Source organism: Coregonus lavaretus, assembly GCF_964263955.1.
Source record: "Coregonus lavaretus genome assembly, contig: HAP1_SCAFFOLD_2273, whole genome shotgun sequence".
Classification (NCBI taxonomy): Eukaryota; Metazoa; Chordata; class Actinopteri; order Salmoniformes; family Salmonidae; genus Coregonus; species Coregonus lavaretus.
The window spans coordinates 65993-84703 of record NW_028164476.1 but is presented as its reverse complement, the minus strand read 5'-3'; the positions used below and the strand labels follow the sequence as shown (position 1 = coordinate 84703).

The 18711-nt window shown below is 44.7% G+C and overlaps 1 protein-coding gene across 1 annotated transcript; it reads right to left on the bottom strand.

Annotated features, from left to right (window-relative positions):
- Positions 1 to 6985: 6985 nt before the first annotated feature.
- Positions 6986 to 17367, bottom strand: LOC311116974 (protocadherin-20-like; the record flags this gene model as incomplete). The annotated part of the gene is made up of 5 exons (XM_084191979.1): positions 6986 to 7925; positions 8044 to 8133; positions 14580 to 14773; positions 15453 to 16853; positions 17320 to 17367. 5 exons carry the CDS (start codon positions 17365 to 17367, stop codon positions 6986 to 6988), a joined length of 2673 nt encoding a protein of 890 aa, XP_084048105.1.
- Positions 17368 to 18711: the final 1344 nt, after the last annotated feature.

Genomic DNA, 18711 nt, shown 5'->3' with positions numbered 1-18711 from the left:
TTTACAGCTGTTATGGTGATGGAGTGTGGCTCTGTGCACAATAACACACACTGATTCTGATTAATAAAAGTAGGGTTCATTTTCCCAAGCATGCGATACATGCTGCACTTTTTACTAGTTTAGATATTAAGCAGACGTTCGAAAGGTCTTTCGGCATGTGATAAGTATAACAATTCTCTCACCTTCATTTTTGGCTTCATTGCTAGTAAATCTCAAGTGTAATTTCTCTTCCTCACAAGTTGCTCCCAAAATATTCACTGGCCAGAATATTAAAAAATATATAGTAACAATTACATCATTTCAATATCAAATTTATTCAAATCATCGTGGTGCACCACCTCAGAATTCCCTGTCGTATTTAAATCTCTTTTACACTCGACTTGGCCTTGCACTGTCGGCCACATATTGGGGCCAAATGTCGGACGTGCTTTATGGTTGGCTGGTTGGTTGGCTGGCCCCCCACATCTTCTGACCGTGCACACCAACCTAGACTCAGGGGGCAGACGTAATATAGTAAACGAAAATCTGGGACACTGAAATGAGTATGATATGTTACGTTTGGTATGGACAGTGGCATATCGCAGTTTCGCGGGGCTCCCCCACAAGGTCTGAGCAAGGCCCCCCCAAACTCCACTACCCCCATAAAACAAATAAAAAAAATATTCCATGCCGCAGATTGAAAAATGTGAGTATTATAGCTAATCGCTATTTTACTGAGAGAACGCTGAGAGAAAATGTTGCTGTTTTAGAGCTCAGGGATTCTTAAAAGACGGGACGATCTCAACTTTTCTTCCATAAATATTTGTAGTAATATTAACAAAATGTTTAATATATATTTTGATAGACCAAAGTATCAGCTATCACGCCAGGTAAAGGAACAACCTCCTAATTAATAAAACATTTTTTTTTTAAATGCAACCAACTGGATTTATGTAAACTCCATCAGACACCATAAAATACCTTCCATTTTTTAAAATTATTGTCAACAAGTGTTTAAATGCCTTGATTATGTAATTCTAATATTAGATTATTCAGATATGTAATACAAATCTCCAAACTTATTTTTATTTTGTTTCATAGCACTATTAAATGCTCCTGGGCTAATTTAGCATTTTGGCATGTTTTTCTAGATTTAGAACATAAAACAGCATTTATAAAGCAAACATTATCCCTTATGTCTAGCACAATAAAAACTTCAATTGCTTATGTTGTAGAACTGTGATTAATTTCCCCCCCCCCCCCCGAATATATACAATAAAAATATACTCCATCAGTGACGGAGTTGACAACAGATACTCAAAACAGAACATTTGTAAATGTCACGATCGTCTAAAACAGGAGCAGACCAATACGCAGCGCGTTGAGTGAACATGATGACTTTAATAGATAAAGCACGTAAATACAAAACAAAAGACGAATGTGAAGTCCAACAGTGACAACGACTGAACTTGGAACAAAAACCCACAACCACAAGGTGAAAACACACAGTATAAATATGGCTCCCAATCAGAGATAACGAGCCGACAGCTGACACTCGTTACCTCCGATTGGGAGTCATTGACCAAACATAGAAAACAACAACCTAGACACCCAACATAGAACATAAACACATAGACTGCACACACCCTGGCTCAACATAATGAGTCCCAGAACCAGGGTGTGACAGTACCCCCCCCTAAAGGCGCGGACTGCGACCGCGCCTCAAAACCCCCAAACAGGGGAGGGCTGGGCGGGCATACCTCCTCGGTGGCGGTTCTGGCTCCGGCCTAGACCACCACCCCACCATAGTCACTACCCGCTTACGTAGCCTCCTCCAAATGACCACCCTCCACCTTAACCCCACTAGATTAAGGGCCAGCACCGGACTAAGGGGCAGCACCAGGCTAAGGGGCAGCACCGGACTAAGGGACAGCACCGGACTAAGGGGCAGTACCGGACTAAGGGGCAGCACCAGGATAAGGGGCAGCACCGGGCTAAGGGACAGCACCGGACTCAATGGCGGATCCTGGCTGGCTGGCTCTGGCGGATCCTGGCTGGACGGCTCATGGCTGGCTGAAGGATCTGGCTGCTCATGGCTGGCTGACAGATCTGGCTGCTCATGGCTGGCCGACGGATCTGGCTGCTCATGGCTGGCCGACGGATCTGGCTGCTCATGGCTGGCCGACGGATCTGGCTGCTCATGGCTGGCCGACGGATCTGGCTGCTCATGGCTGGCTGACGGATCTGGCTGCTCATGGCTGGCTGACGGATCTGGCTGCTCATGGCTGGCCGACGGATCTGGCTGCTCATGGCTGGCCGACGGATCTGGCTGCTCGTGGCTGGCTGACGGATCTGGCTGCTCATGGCTGGCTGACGGATCTGGCTGCTCATGGCTGGCTGACGGATCTGGCTGATCCTGTCTGGCGGAAGGCTCTGGCTGATCCTGTCTGGCGGAAGGCTCTGGCTGATCCTGTCTGGCGGAAGGCTCTGGCTGATCCTGTCTGGCGGAAGGCTCTGGCTGATCCTGTCTGGCGGAAGGCTCTGGCCGATCCTGTCTGGCGGAAGGCTCTGGCTGATCCTGTCTGGCGGAAGGCTCTAGCGGCTCCGGTCTGGCGGACGGCTCTGAAGGCTCATGGCAGATGGGCGGCTTATGCAGCGCTTGGCAGACGGACAGTTCAGACGGCGTTGGGCAGACAGGCAGTTCAGGCGCCGTTGGGCAGACGGGCAGTTCAAGCGCCGTTGGGCAGACGGGCAGTTCAGGCGCCGTTGGGCAGACGGGCAGTTCAGGCGCCGTTGGGCAGACGGCAGACTCTGGCCGAGCGACGCGCACCGTAGACTTGGTGCGGGTGGCAGGAACAGGCCGGACCGGGCTGGCGACGCGCACCGTAGTCTTGGTGCGGGTGGCAGGAACAGGCCGGACCGGGCTGGCGACGCGCACCGTAGACTTGGTGCGGGTGGCAGGAACAGGCCGGACCGGGCTGGCGACGCGCACCGTAGACTTGGTGCGGGTGGCAGGAACAGGCCGGACCGGGCTGGCGACGCACACCGTAGACTTGGTGCGGGTGGCAGGAACAGGCCGGACCGGGCTGTGGAGACGGATAGGAGGCCTGGAGCGAACAGCGGACACCACCCGTCCTGGCTGAATGCCTACCCTCACACACTCTGTGTGAGGCATCCGCACAGGACATACAGGGCGGTGTACCCCTGGCCTGGTGGCCTCCTCGATACTCCCCCTTTTCTCCTCCGTCAGCCCCGTCGTCCATGCCGTGTGCCCCCCCCTAAAAATTTTCTGGGGTTGACTCACGACCCTCCGACGATGGCCCTGCTGCCGCCGTTGCTCCTCTCTCGCCAGGGCCTTGATCCTTCCCCAAGGTCCCTTGCCTCCGAGCATGTCCTCCCAGGACCACGATGTGCCCACCTGGGCCATCGCCAGCCTCTCTATCTCCTTGCCCGGCGCTTCCTCCCATGTCCAGTCTCCTTGCTCCTGGACACGCTGCTTGGTCTTTCTTTGGTGGGTTTTTCTGTCACGATCGTCTGAGGAAGCGGACCAATACGCAGCGCGTTGAGTGAACATGATGACTTTATTTAAATAAAAGCAACCACGAAAACAACAAACAAATGACGATAGTGAAGTCCGACAGTGACAAATGACTGACTCTGGAAAAAAAAACCACAATTCCCACAGGAAAACAATCAGATTAAATATGGCTCCCAATCAGAGATAACGAGCCGACAGCTGACACTCGTTACCTCCGATTGGGAGTCATTGACCAAACCTAGACATAAACCCCACAGAACTGCAAACATAGAAATACACCCAAAACCCAACATAACCAAACCAAAACCCAACAAAACAAATACACCCTGGCTCAAATATAAAAGTCCCGGAGCCAGAGTGTCACAGTAAAACATGGAAAATTATTCATTTGAAAATCCCCAATAAAAACATGATCATTCTATCAGATCTTTCAGCACTCGACGTTAGACTAAAATCTGACTGATTTTATGTTTTATGGAGTTGACAAAAATAGCATTTTTCTTCTTCATTCAAGTGATAGACACAGTAGTGTAGCAGACCACGTGTAACCACGCCAGCCCAAGACCTCCACATCCGGCTTCTTCACCTGCGGGATCGTCTGAGACCAGCCACCCAGACAGCTGATGAAACTGTGGGTTCGTACAACCGAAGAATTTCTGCACAATCTGTCAGGAACCGCCTCAGGGAAGCTCATCTGCGTGTTCGTCGTCCTCACCAGGGAATCGACCTGACTGCAGTTCGGCGTCGTAACAGACTACAGTGGGAAAATGCTCGCCTTCGATGGCCACTACCACAATGGAGGAGTGTGCTCTTCACAGATGAATCCCGGTTTCAACTGTACCGGGCAGATGGCAGACAGTGTGTATGGAGTCGTGTGGGCGAGCAGTTTGCTGATGTCAACCTTGTGAACAGAGTGCCCCATGGTGGCGGTGGGGTTATGGTATGGGCAGGCATAAGCTACAGACAACGAAAACAAGTGCATTTTATCAATGGCAATTTGAATGCACAGAGACACCGTGACGAGATCCTGAGGCCCATTTTTGTGCCATTCACCCTCCGCCATCACCTCATGCTTCAGCATGATAATGCACGGCACCATGTCGCAAGGATCTGTACACAATTCCTGGAAGCTGAAAATGTCCCAGTTCTTCAATGGCCTGCATACTCACCAGACATGTCACCCATTGAGCATGTTTGGGATGCTCTGGATCGACGTGTACGACAGCGTGTTCCAGTTCCCACCAATATCCAGCAACATCGCACAGCCATTAAAGAGGAGTGGGACAACATTCCACAGGCCACAATCAACAGCCAGATCAACTCTATGCAAAGGAGATGTGTCATGCTGCATGAGGCAAATTGTGGTCACACCAGATACTGACTGGTTTTCTGATCCACGCCCTTACCTTTTTTTTAAGGTATCTGTGACCAGATGCATATCTGTATTCCCAGTCATGTGAAATCCATAGATTAAGGCCTAATTTATTTATTTTAATTGACTGATTTCCTCATATGAACTGGAACTAAAATCTTTGAAATTGTTGCCTGTTACGGTTCATATTTTTGTTCAGTGTTACAACTCTGTTATATACATACAACTGTTGCTTTTTTACAATTTACTTTCAGATCTTTGCCAACAGAGTCATAATTCCAGACGGGTAAAATGCCCAGCAGCCTTGTAAAGAGGATCTCCACGTGGTTGAACTGGAGTATTTGTTTTCTTAGCATACTTTTTGTCTCTCACGGTTTGTTTTTGTGTCGGAGCCGAACCCAGACTGGTTTTCTGAGAAGGAAGGAGAGGAGAGAACAATGCTAGAATATAATATATACATAGCTAGGGTGTTGATATGTCGGGAGTTCCTTAAAGGCAAGGAGAACACACACACACACACACACACACACGCACGCACACGCACGCACACGCACACACGCACATACAGACACATGCGCACAGACACACGCACACACACACACACACACACACACACACGCACACGCTCACACGCACACGCTCACACACGCGCACGCACACACACGCACACACACGCACACACACACACACACACACACACACACACACACACACACACGCACACGCTCACACACGCACACGCACACGCACACAGACACACGCGCACAGACACAGACACACACACACACACCCCTGATCCTTAAATACCAGATATCAAAGATATTATTCCAACAGAACCTTACAGCCTGTTTCATTTTGGATATCTGTCAGCTCAGGAGTTAAAATGGGGTTTCATTTAATTTCCCCCCAGCTCAAATTCTTATTTATGATCAAAACATTTTCTTTAATTTACATCCTAATATAAAAGGCACTTTCCGTGTAGGCCGTTTTCATCACAGAGGCAAAAAATGCAATATAATATGAAAATAAAGCACTTTTTTTAATATTCAATCATGGATTTCTTTTCACAGACAGACAATGAGCACAGGGGGTTTGGTAATGACAGGTTCACTGGGAGGTGGCTAAGGCTGCGTTCCAAACGGAACCCTATTTCCCTATATAGTGCACTACTTTTGACCAGAGCCCCCTATGGACACTATATAGGTAAATAGGGTGCCATTTGGGATACAGGCAAGGAGGCTGGTAGAGGGTTTGCTTGGTGGCTTCTTGAAACCGTATGACAACAAAATAAAACATGTAAAATCTCACCACACATAATCCAGTAGATTGAGGAAAAGAACAGATTTGAATCGACTTGTGTGTAGAGTGGGATGGCATTTACGTGTTTAACCTCCGTAATCTGCAGAAGTTAAATAATCTTACTGCTGAAGCTATCTGAGAAAGAGACATAGATCTGCGCGTTTTCTGTGTGTCTTTACAGTACAACGGGATCGTCGCTAATTTGTATTTAAACGATGTATAACTTTTAGAATTGACTTGTGTAAATGTGTCACTTGATGTGTCACTTTTTTCCAAATGCAATCGAAGGGTATGAATATAACATCGTTATATCAATCAACACTGATCCTCATCCCTTTCCAATGATCCAGACGTCCTGGTGAACAAATATAGAATCTCTCCCGTTGTTTTCTTTTCCCCCACGCTCATAATCATAAAATAATGTTTGTAAGTTTAAGGAGTAATTTCTCAGGCTTACATTAAAAAATAAAATAAAAATGCCATGTCTATTTAAAGATTTTGTTATAAAGTTATAAAACATTTCATATTATCTACAATATATACAGCACATAGGGTCATTTTTTAAACGTTTTTAAAAATGAGGGTTGTGTCACAAATGGCACCCTATTTCCTTTATAGTGCACTACTATGGTTAAAAGTAGTGCACTAAATAGGGAATAGGGTGCTATTTGGGATGCAGGCTGTGTCTTTTGAGGATGAAAATCTACACTTCACAATTCACATTGTTATAAACAGTTGCAGTGAACAGTTTTGATGTGGAGTCTTTCGCCTTGAAGTCGTTTGCGATGTCAACGTCATCAAATGTTGGAGATTTCCATAAGCTTTCTACCCACCTCCTGCGAGTCACCGTTCATCTTCAAAGGAATCTCAACCTCTAGTCTTTTCATTTGATGCTTCTTCAGTTTCTTGCAGCATATATAAGCAGTCAATGTGATGACAATGCTGAGTAGTCCTAGACAGGTGACTGACAGAGCTATGAGTACCGGCTGACAGGGGTACAACTCCTCTCTGCCAGGCCTCTCTGTCAGCTTCCCCACATACCACGGCTTCTCCTCGATCTGGATCTCGGCCTCCCTGGTGAGAAGACTCTGGATATAGCTCTCGTTAGAAACCGTCTCGTTGACGAAGAGGTTGACCAGGACCGTGGCGTGGAGCGGTTCAGGCTGACCACGGTCCGAGACTTTAACCAGCAGACTATAGAGACCGCGGTCGCTCAGTTCTCTCTTCAACGTGATATTCCCCGTGTCCGGGTCGATGTCGAACGATCCCGGCTCGCCACCTTTCCTCTTGACGATGCTGTAGGCGATAACAGCGTTCATCCCTGTGTCTTTATCCACGGCGTACACCTCCGTGATGGAGGTCCCTGGGAGGGTGCTAGGTAACACCAGCATGTAGGACTGGTTAGACTGGGGGAACAAGACCACGGGAGGGTTATCGTTCACGTCAAGGAGGAGGACAGTAACCATGGTGACGCAGGAGAGCGCAGGTTCCCCTCCGTCGACCGCCTCGATCCAGAGGTAGTACGTCCCCTGCTGCTCCCGGTCCAGAGGGGTCCGGGCCCTTAGAGCGCCGCGGCCCGTGTCGATCACAAAGACGTCGCTGCCGTTGAGGATGGAGAGCGCCACCCAGCCGTTCTCGCCCGCGTCTGCATCTGTCACCGAGAGAACACCGATCTCGCCAAACCCCGGGAAGTTCTCTGGCACGAAGAATGTGAAGTCTTTATTGATGAAGCGCGGGCTTGTTGGGTAAAAAATGAAATAAAATCAATCAATCAATCGAAAAAACAATCAATCAATCAATTAAGTCAGCAGTTGTCACAAAGTGACAGCTCCTCCGTGTCTGGCCTGTCTCTTACCTGTTGTCATTGCGGTCCTGCACAGTGATAACCACAGTAGCTATAGACTCTCTCCTGGGGGTCCCTCGGTCCACCGCCCGAACCATGAACCTGCAGAGGTTACAGTTTAGAGTTTAGAAACTATACAATATTACAACAACAATTTGACAAAACATATTGCAGATTAAAAAAAAAAAAATGTAGTGAGAGTTTTGGTACACCATGAACATCCATAGGCAGTTATGATACATTGTGTCATCCATACATCGGCCCCGCTTTAAATGACGTTCAGCTTATAAAGGCTTCATAAAACCTTCATAATGCCTGCCTAAGCACTACATACATGTGTTACAAAGCATCTATAATTGTATGTCATGCGTTATAAAGGGTACATAAGTGTGTTACAAAGCATCTATAACTGTATGTCATGCTTTATAAAGGGTTCATAAATGTGTTACAAAGCATCTATAATCGTATGTCATGCTTTATAAGGGTTCATAAATGTGTTACAAAGCATCTATAATCGTATGTCATGCTTTATAAATGGTTCATAAGTGTGTTACAAAGCATCTATAACCGTATGTCATGCGTTATAAAGGGTACATAAGTGTGTTATAACATGTTGTGCTGCAGGATGACACATGCTCTAAAGAGAAGTCATGTTAGTCACATTACAATGACCTTGATGACAGCCCCCAACGACCTTGATGACAGCCCCCAACGACCTTGATGACAGCCCCCAACGTAAGGAAATTAAAAGTGGCTTTCTTCTGAAACCAAGTTACATGTTCCTCAGTCAGTACACAAGCAGAACAATATAACAAGCCATACCATGGGGTGCTGGGCCCAGTCAGGTCTTTGACAACAATATAACAAGCCATACCATGGGGTACTGGGCCCAGTCATGTCTTTGACACAATATAACAAGCCATACCGTGGGGTACTGGGCCCAGTCATGTCTTTGACACAATATAACAAGCCATACCATGGGGTACTGGGCCCAGTCATGTCTTTGACACAATATAACAAGCCATACCGTGGGGTACTGGGCCCAGTCATGTCTTTGACACAATATAACAAGCCATACCGTGGGGTACTGGGCCCAGTCAGGTCTTTGACACATTCACCCTCTCTCCCGCTGAAAGATCAGCCACAAACCTTTGGTCATTCATAACACAAACATAAATATATCTCCCGAGTGGGGCAGTGGTCTAAGGCACTGTATCGCAGTGCTAGCTGTGCCACTAGAGATCCTGGTTCGAATCCAGGCTCTGTTGTAGCCGGCCACGACCGGGAGACCCATGGGGCGGTGCACAATTGGCCCAGGGGAGGGAATGGCCGGCAGGGATGTAGCTCAGTTGGTAGAGTGTGGGTTTGATTCCCACGCGGGGCCAGTATGTAAAAATAATGCTTGCACTCACTAACTGTAAGTTGCTCCGGATAAGAGTGTCTGCTAAATGACTAAAATGTAAATGTATGTTGGGCAAGGTTGTTATCTGACACATCACTGCTTTAATACTAATGGTGTTGTATGTTGACCTTCTATTAAGGCAAGTCGTCCAGGTCCTGAGGCAGCAAAGCATCCCCAAACCATCACACCACCACCATGCTTAACCTTTGGTATGATGTTCTTACTGTGGAATGCAGAGTTTGGAACCATGTCGTCCAAAAAGTTATACTTTTGAATCATCTGTCCATAGAACGTTCTTCCAAAAGTCTTGATGATCATCCAGGTGCTTTTTGGCAAACTTGAGTCAACTTTTTGGACGAGATGGGTCCCATTATGCCTGGCGAAAACCAAATACTGCATTCCACAGTAAGAACATCATACCAAAGGTCAAGCATGGTGGTGGTGGTGTGATGGTTTGGGGATGCTTTGCTGCCTCAGGACCTGGACGACTTGCCTTAATAGAAGGAACCATGAATTCTGCTCTGTATCAGAGAATTCTACAGGAGAATGTCAGACCATCCGTCTGTGAGCTGAAGCTGAAGCGCAGCTGGGTCATGCAGCAAGACAATGATCCAAAACACACAATCAAGTCTACATGAAAATTGCTAAAAAGCAACAAATTGAAAGTTTTGGAATGGCCTAGTCAAAGTCCAGACCTAATCCCAATTGAGATGTTGTGGCAGGACATGAAACGAGCAGTTCATGCTTGAAAACCCACACGTCACTGAGTTAAAGCAGTTCTGCATGGAAGAGTGGGCCAAAATTCTTCCACAGCGACGTGAGAGACTGATCAACAACTACAGGAAGCATTTGGTTGGAGTCATTGCAGCTAAAGGTGGCACAACCAGTTATTGAGTGTAAGGGGGCAATTAATTTTTCACACAGGGGAATTTGGTGTTGCGTAACTTTGTTTATGAAATAAATGAAATAAATATGTAATTGTTGTGTTATTTGTTCACTTATGTTCCCTTTATCTAATATTAGGTTTTGGTTGAAGATCTGATAACATTCAGTATCACAAATATGCAAAAGTGGAGAAAATTAAAAAGGGGGCAAATACTTTTTCATAGCACTGTGCTTAACTATGAACAACTGGTGACACAAGAGAAGATCCAATTCTGGATCACTGCTACAGTTCAATCTCATCTGCTTACCGTGCATTCCCTAGAGCTCAGCTGGAAAATCTGACCACGTGACGCTGCTCCTCATTCCAAAGTATAAACAACAACTCTAAATGATTAAACCAAAGTCCAAAACAGTTAAAAATATGGTACACAGATGCCGTCAAAACTCTGAAAAGGCTGTTTTGGAATACGATTTGGGATACCTTCAGAGCCTCGCGTACCTCACTCGATGAGTACACAGATGCTGTGACGTCATACATCCAGGTCTGTGTAGAGACGTGTATCCCCCCCAAAATCGGGATGTCATACGGCAACAGCAAGCCCTGGTTCTTAAAATAACTCGCTTTACTACGTAGGGAAAGAACTAGCTTTACTACGTAGGGAAAATAACTAGCTTTACTACGTAGGGAAAGAACTAGCTTTACTTCGTAGGGAAAATAACTAGCTTTACTACGTAGGGAAAATAACTAGCTTTACTACGTAGGGAAAATAACTAGCTTTACTACGTAGTGAAAGAACTAGCTTTACTACATAGGGAAAATAACTAGCTTCACTACGTAGGGAAAATAACTAGCTTTACTACGTAGGGGAAAGAACTAGATTTACTACGTAGGGAAAATAACTAGCTTTACTACGTAGGGAAAGAACTAGCTTTACTACATAGGGAAAATAACTAGCTTCACTACGTAGGGAAAATAACTAGCTTTACTACGTAGGGGAAATAACTAGCTTTACTACGTAGGGAAAGAACTAGCTTTACTACGTAGGGAAAATAACTAGCTTCACTACGTAGGGAAAATAACTAGCTTTACTACGTAGGGGAAATAACTAGCTTTACTACGTAAGGAAATAACTAGCTTTACTACGTAGGGAAAATAACTAGCTTTACTACATAGGGAAAATAACTAGCTTTACTACGTAGGGAAAATAACTAGCTTCACTACGTAGGGGAAATAACAGTGGAGATAAAGAAACATACCACCAACCTTCAGATCTACCACGCTGTACCGTAAACACATACCACCAACCTTCAGATCTACCATGCTGTACCGTAAACACATACCACCAACCTTCAGATCTACCATGCTGTACCGTAAACACATACCACCAACCTTCAGATCTACCATGCTGTACCGTAAACACATACCACCAACCTTCAGATCTACCATGCTGTATCTTAAAGTCATACCACCAACCTTCAGATCTACCATGCTGTACCGTAAACACATACCACCAACCTTCAGATCTACCATGCTGTATCTTAAACACATACCACCAACCTTCAGATCTACCATGCTGTACCGTAAACACATACCACCAACCTTCAGATCTACCATGCTGTACCGTAAACACATACCACCAACCTTCAGATCTACCATGCTGTACCGTAAACACATACCACCAACCTTCAGATCTACCATACTGTATCTCAAACACATACCACCAACCTTCAGATCTACCATGCTGTACCGTAAACACATAACACCAACCTTCAGATCTACCATGCTGTACCGTAAACACATACCACCAACCTTCAGATCTACCATACTGTATCTCAAACACATACCACCAACCTTCAGATCTACCACACTGTACTGTAAACACATACCACCAACCCTGGTTGGTATGGCAATAAAGTATCTTGTGAAAACTGGGGGAAAACCAGAAAAAAAAAGGGGAAATCTGAAACCTGGAAAAACTAAACCGAGCAAACAGAATATGGGGCGGGAAAAAACGGAATTAGGCAGAACATTCATACAGATTTTAAAGGACCTACCAACGTGTTCTGCCGTGCAGGACTACACTTTAGAGTGTGTCATACTGCAACAGAGAATTTTGGGGGATGTTGAGATCAGGTCCAATATTGGCTGTGCGCCCAAGAGGGAAAGAGGTTGAGCCATCCTAGAAAGGGTTTAGAGTAATATAATATATGCCATTTATCCAAAGTGACTTAGTCATGCGCACATACATCTTTACAGATGGGGTGGTCCCGGGAATCGAACCCCACTAACCTGGTGTTGCAATGCTCTACCAAGATCCATGACAAGGTTATGAATGCTTTGTGAAGCCTCAAATTAATATGATTTATAAAGCCTTTACTGAGCAGTGCTCATGCCACCCTTTATAAAGAACAGGTTTATGTCATATTTGACATAGAGATATTTCATCTCCATTATCTCAATTTCAATTTGTTGTTTATTTTTTTAGGCTTTTTATGCGCTTTGAGATTATTTTCTGTAATGAAAAACACTATATTAGTTAAATAAGTAAATTATTATTATTGTTACTATAAACGTATATACAGTGGGGAGAACAAGTATTTGATACACTGCCGATTTTGCAGGTTTTCCTACTTACAAAGCATGTAGAGGTCTGTAATTTTTATCATAGGTACACTTCAACTGTGAGAGACGGAATCTAAAACAAAAATCCAGAAAATCACATTGTATGATTTTTAAGTAATTAATTTGCATTTTATTGCATGACATAAGTATTTGATCACCTACCAACCATTAAGAATTCCGGCTCTCACAGACCTGTTAGTTTTTCTTTAAGAAGCCCTCCTGTTCTCCACTCATTACCTGTATTAACTGCACCTGTTTGAACTCGTTACCTGTATAAAAGACACCTGTCCACACACTCAATCAAACAGACTCCAACCTCTCCACAATGACCAAGACCAGAGAGCTGTGTAAGGACATCAGGGATAAATTGTAGACCTGCACAAGGCTGGGATGGGCTACAGGACAATAGGCAAGCAGCTTGGTGAGAAGGCAACAACTGTTGGCGCAATTATTAGAAAATGGAAGAAGTTCAAGATGATGGTCAATCACTCTCGGTCTGGGGCTCCATGCAAGATCTCACCTCGTGGGGCATCAATGATCATGAGGAAGGTGAGGGATCAGCCCAGAACTACACAGCAGGACCTGGTCAATGACCTGAAGAGAGCTGGGACCACAGTCTCAAAGAAAACCATTAGTAACACACTACGCCGTCATGGATTAAAATCCTGCAGCGCACGCAAGGTCCCCCTGCTCAAGCCAGCTCATGTCCAGGCCCGTCTGAAGTTTGCCAATGACCATCTGGATGATACAGAGGAGGAATGGGAGAAGGTCATGTGGTCTGATGAGACAAAAATAGAGCTTTTTGGTCTAAACTCCACTCGCCGTGTTTGGAGGAAGAAGAAGGATGAGTACAACCCCAAGAACACCATCCCAACCGTGAAGCATGGAGGTGGAAACATCATTCTTTGGGGATGCTTTTCTGCAAAGGGGACAGGACGACTGCACCGTATTGAGGGGAGGATGGATGGGGCCATGTATCGCAAGATCTTGGCCAACAACCTCCTTCCCTCAGTAAGAGCATTGAAGATGGGTCGTGGCTGGGTCTTCCAGCATGACAACGACCCGAAACACACAACCAGGGCAACTAAGGAGTGGCTCCGTAAGAAGCATCACAAGGTCCTGGAGTGGCCTAGACAGTCTCCAGACCTGAACCCAATAGAACATCTTTGGAGGGAGCTGAAAGTCCGTATTGCCCAGCGACAGCCCCGAAACCTGAAGGATCTGAAGAAGGTCTGTATGGAGGAGTGGGCCAAAATCCCTGCTGCAGTGTGTGCAAACCTGGTCAAGACCTACAGGAAACGTATGATCTCTGTAATTGCAAACAAAGGTTTCTGTACCAAATATTAAGTTCTGCTTTTCTGATGTATCAAATGCTTATGTCATGCAATAAAATGCAAATTATTACTTAAAAATCATACAATGTGATTTTCTGGATTTTTGTTTTAGATTCCGTCTCTCACAGTTGAAGTGTACCTATGATAAAAATTACAGACCTCTACATGCTTTTTAAGTAGGAAAACCTGCAAAATCGGCAGTGTATCAAATACTTGTTCTCGCCACTGTAGGCAGTTATAATTCATTTAATCCATCCAATATCAGTCATAATACATTACAATACATCATCAATATGCGACAGACCTGTAGGTCTGCTTCTCTTCGCGGTCCAGAGATGTGGACACGGTCAGCACACCGGTCAGCCTGTCCAGGAGAAAAATGGAGGGAGCGTCTGACCCTAGCAGGTAGATGACCTCTCCTCTGCCCTCACTGTCCTGGTCTGTGGCCTGGAGCCGGGTCAGGAAGGTGTTAGGAGGGTTATTCTCCTCCACAGAGACCTGAGAATAATAAGGATCACAAGGAAACAAATAAGTCATTAAGTAAATACATCAATAAATAAGTAAATACAAAAATAAATACTTAAATACATCAATAAGTAAGTAAATACAAAAATAAATACGTAATTACATCAATAAATAAGTAAATACAAAAATAAATACGTAAATGCATCAATAAATAAGTAAATACAAAAATAAATACGTAAATATATCAATAAATAAGTAAATACAAAAATAAATACGTAAATACATCAATAAATAAGTAAATACAAAAATAAATACGTAAATACATCAATGAATAAGTAAATACACAAATAAATAGGTAAATACATCAATAAATAAGTAAATACAAAAATGAATACGTAAATGCATCAATAAATAAGTCAATACAAAAATGAATACAGAAATACAGAAATAAATAAGTAAATACCAAAATAAATACAGAAATACAGAAATAAATAAGTAAATACAAAAATAAATACGTGGGTAGACTTTTTTTGTTTTGAATCCTCTATATATTTTTTACACATATTGTTTTCCTCTATAATTTGCATTATTTTACTAAAATGGCTTTGACAACTCTCTGTATTTTAAATAATATGTCCAATAAATGTCCAAAACCCTAAACCTAATCATAACCCATTAAATCATTCACGCATTCATACATTTATTCACTCACCTCATGCAGCGCCTGTTTGAAGACAGGCGCGTTGTCGTTCTCATCCAGAACCAGGATCTTAACGAAGGCCTTGATGTCGAGTCCTTTTGGGTTCCTGGCCACTATAGTCAGCTCATAGTCCTGCCTCTGCTCGTAGTCCAGCGGCTCCGTCGTCTCTAAAAGATACTCGTTCTGAAACAGTTTGTAAGGTGACAGTCTGAACGGGCCGGATCCTTCCAGCAAGCATTCCGTCCTCTGTCCTCTCTGGTCCGTGTTCTTCACGGTGAAAAACGCGATCGGCGATAACGGCGGTTCGGACTCCTTCATCGTGACCACGCCGTCTTTCTCCGCTGCGATGTAGCGCGGCATGATAACCGGAGGACCGGACGCCACCCGGATCACGTGCACCGTCACCATGGCGACGGCAGGGATGCACCCGGGCCCGTTGGCGAGGACAGTGAGTTTGTAGATCTTTCCGGTTACGGTGTTGATCTGACCAGCCAGTTTGATCACCCCGGTAACCCGGTCCAGATGGAAAAGTGCTCTAGTCTCCCGGGGAACGCGCTCGCTGTACGCATAGCTGATCACGGCGTTGGCACCCTGGTCGGGGTCGAAGGCGTGTAACCTGGACAGGTGCGCTCCTTTAGTCGTATTCCCATATAGCGTCACGTTGACCTGTGACTCTGCGAACTGAGGACAGTTATCGTTGACATCAGTGATTATAATCCTTAACGTGGCGGTGCCAAGAAGAGGTGGTGACCCGCCGTCCTCTGCTATAATATCCGTTACGTACTCCCCCTGTCGTTCCCGGTCCAGCTCATTGGTCACGATGAGGAAGGGGGTCAGCTCACCCCCTTCATTCTCCTCTACGTCCAGGGCGAACACCCCGAAGTCGCTGACCAGCCAGTACGTCTGGACCCCGTGGAACCCCAGATCAGGGTCTGTCGCTGACTGCTCCACCGCGAACCTCGCGTTGACCCGGGTGTTCTCCGGGACGGAAACCCTAATCTCGCCCGTCGGGAAGCGCGGGCGATTGTCGTTAACATCCTCGACCAAGATCTTGACCTTAACCAGCTGGAAGTACCGCTGGGGTAGAACGAACACGTCCAGGGAGAGCACGCAGCCCTGGTTGTGCTCTGAGGCGTCGGGGCAGAGCGTCTCCCTGTCGATCTCGTTCCCAGATGTAAACAGCTCCCCCGTGGTGCTGTTCAGAGAGACGTACTGATCACTAAGCTTCTTCTGGGGCAGATTGAATAAAACAGGGGGATCAAGGGATAAATCCAAGTGTAAGTCGGAGCCCACGGACCCTATGAGTGTGCCGGAGGGCAATCCCTCTTTTATCTTATAGACCAGCTCTTTTGCTTGGCTGAAATTAGCAAAACAGGAGAGAGAGCTGGTGTAAAGCAGGAGTATGCACAAACCCTGAAATACAGACACAACACAGAAACTTGGGTTTAACACGTTGCAGACATGAGAGAATCAGCTTCAGGGGACAACAAACACGTCGACATATACCGTTATATTATGGTGTCGATAGTGAAGAAAAATTCACTGAGTAAATAGAGTTTCTAAACAGGCACGTGTGTTTTTATTTAAAATATAAGTTTCCTCTCTTTAACTCTTTCAATAATAACTAATAGAACGCAGCCTTGGCTTTGAACCACAGACATTAAAATGTATTGAAAATAACGTACATGCTATTATTCATTCAATTACATAACACATGTTGAAGTTGCCAAGTGACTTAAGCACCAGCAAACTCTCATTTGACATTGAACTATTGAACTATAAAAAAAATAAAAAAATAAAAAGCTTTCTCTCTTTCTTTTTTAATATAAAGACTAACTGCTACAAGACTACAATGAGAACACATTGATATTCCACTTACCCATGTTATTCCTCTTGAGCTAAGGCTGGTGCCTTTTCTGTTGAACATGTTTACTCCGCCTGGTTCAGTGTGGCGTCACCTATAGCCAGGAGCTGAGAGACGGAGCTAAAGCATCAGAGGCATGTTGTTTGCTGAGCTGATCAGCGCCGGCAGAGCACATAGTCTCTGCAGAGAGTTCGTTTGCTGCCTTGTCGTGTTCTGAACTGAAAGAGTCATTCATCCCAGCACTGAGTCAGGACACACCCACAATATGCAAATATAAACCCCCTGACGGCAACCAATGAGATTAGACAGCCCCTGGGATGGGGCAGGGAGAGGCAGTTCAGGATCTTGCCCTGTTTTTTGTGCAGAGAGAGGGAGTGTGTGTGTGTGTGTGTGTGTGTGTGTGTGTGTGTGTGTGTGTGTGTGTGTGTGTGTGTGTGTGTGTGTGTGTGTGTGTGTGTGTGTGTATCCAAAACAGAGAGAAGAAGTACCCTTAGTAAATAGTAGTTGTGGTGTTTGGAGCCTGTTATTTCAGTAATTATGATTTACTGGAAGCCTTCAATATAGCACATCAACCCAACCTTTCTGAAATGTATATGTTCCCTTAATGAACTGTATATAGATGTTGATGAGTGTAGGATGTTGTACTGTACTAATTGCAACACTTGAGTGTTTGAATTCTTGGATATTATATGCTTTTAACAATGCCCTCACGGTGGTATGTTCTCAACATAAAATGTCCCCGTATAGAGGTATGTTTTCAACATAAAATGTCCCCTTATAGAGGTATGTTTTTAACATAAAATGTCCCCTTATAGAGGTATGTTTTTAACATAAAATGTCCCCTAATAGAGGTATGTTTTTAACATAAAATGTCCCCTAATAGAGGTATGTTTTTAACATAAAATGTCCCCTTATAGAGGTATGTTTTTAACATAAAATGTCCCCTTATAGAGGTATGTTTTTAACATAAAATGTCCCCGTATAGAGGTATGTTTTCAACATAAAATGTCCCCTTATAGAGGTATGTTTTTAACATAAAATGTCCCCGTATAGAGGTATGTTTTCAACATAAAATGTCCCCTTATAGAGATATGTTTTTAACATAAAATGTCCCCTTATAGAGATATGTTTTTAACATAAAATGCCATACTGTGGATCATTAACTCCATACTGTAGATCATTAACTCCATACTGTGGATCATTAACTCCATACTGTAGATCATTACCTCCATACTGTAGATCATTAACACCATACTGTAGGACTGTAGATCATTAACTCCATACTGTGGATCATTAACTCCATACTGTAGGACTGTAGATCATTAACTCCATACTGTAGATCATTAACTCCATACTGTAGATCATTAACTCCATACTGTAGGACTGTAGATCATTAACTCCATACTG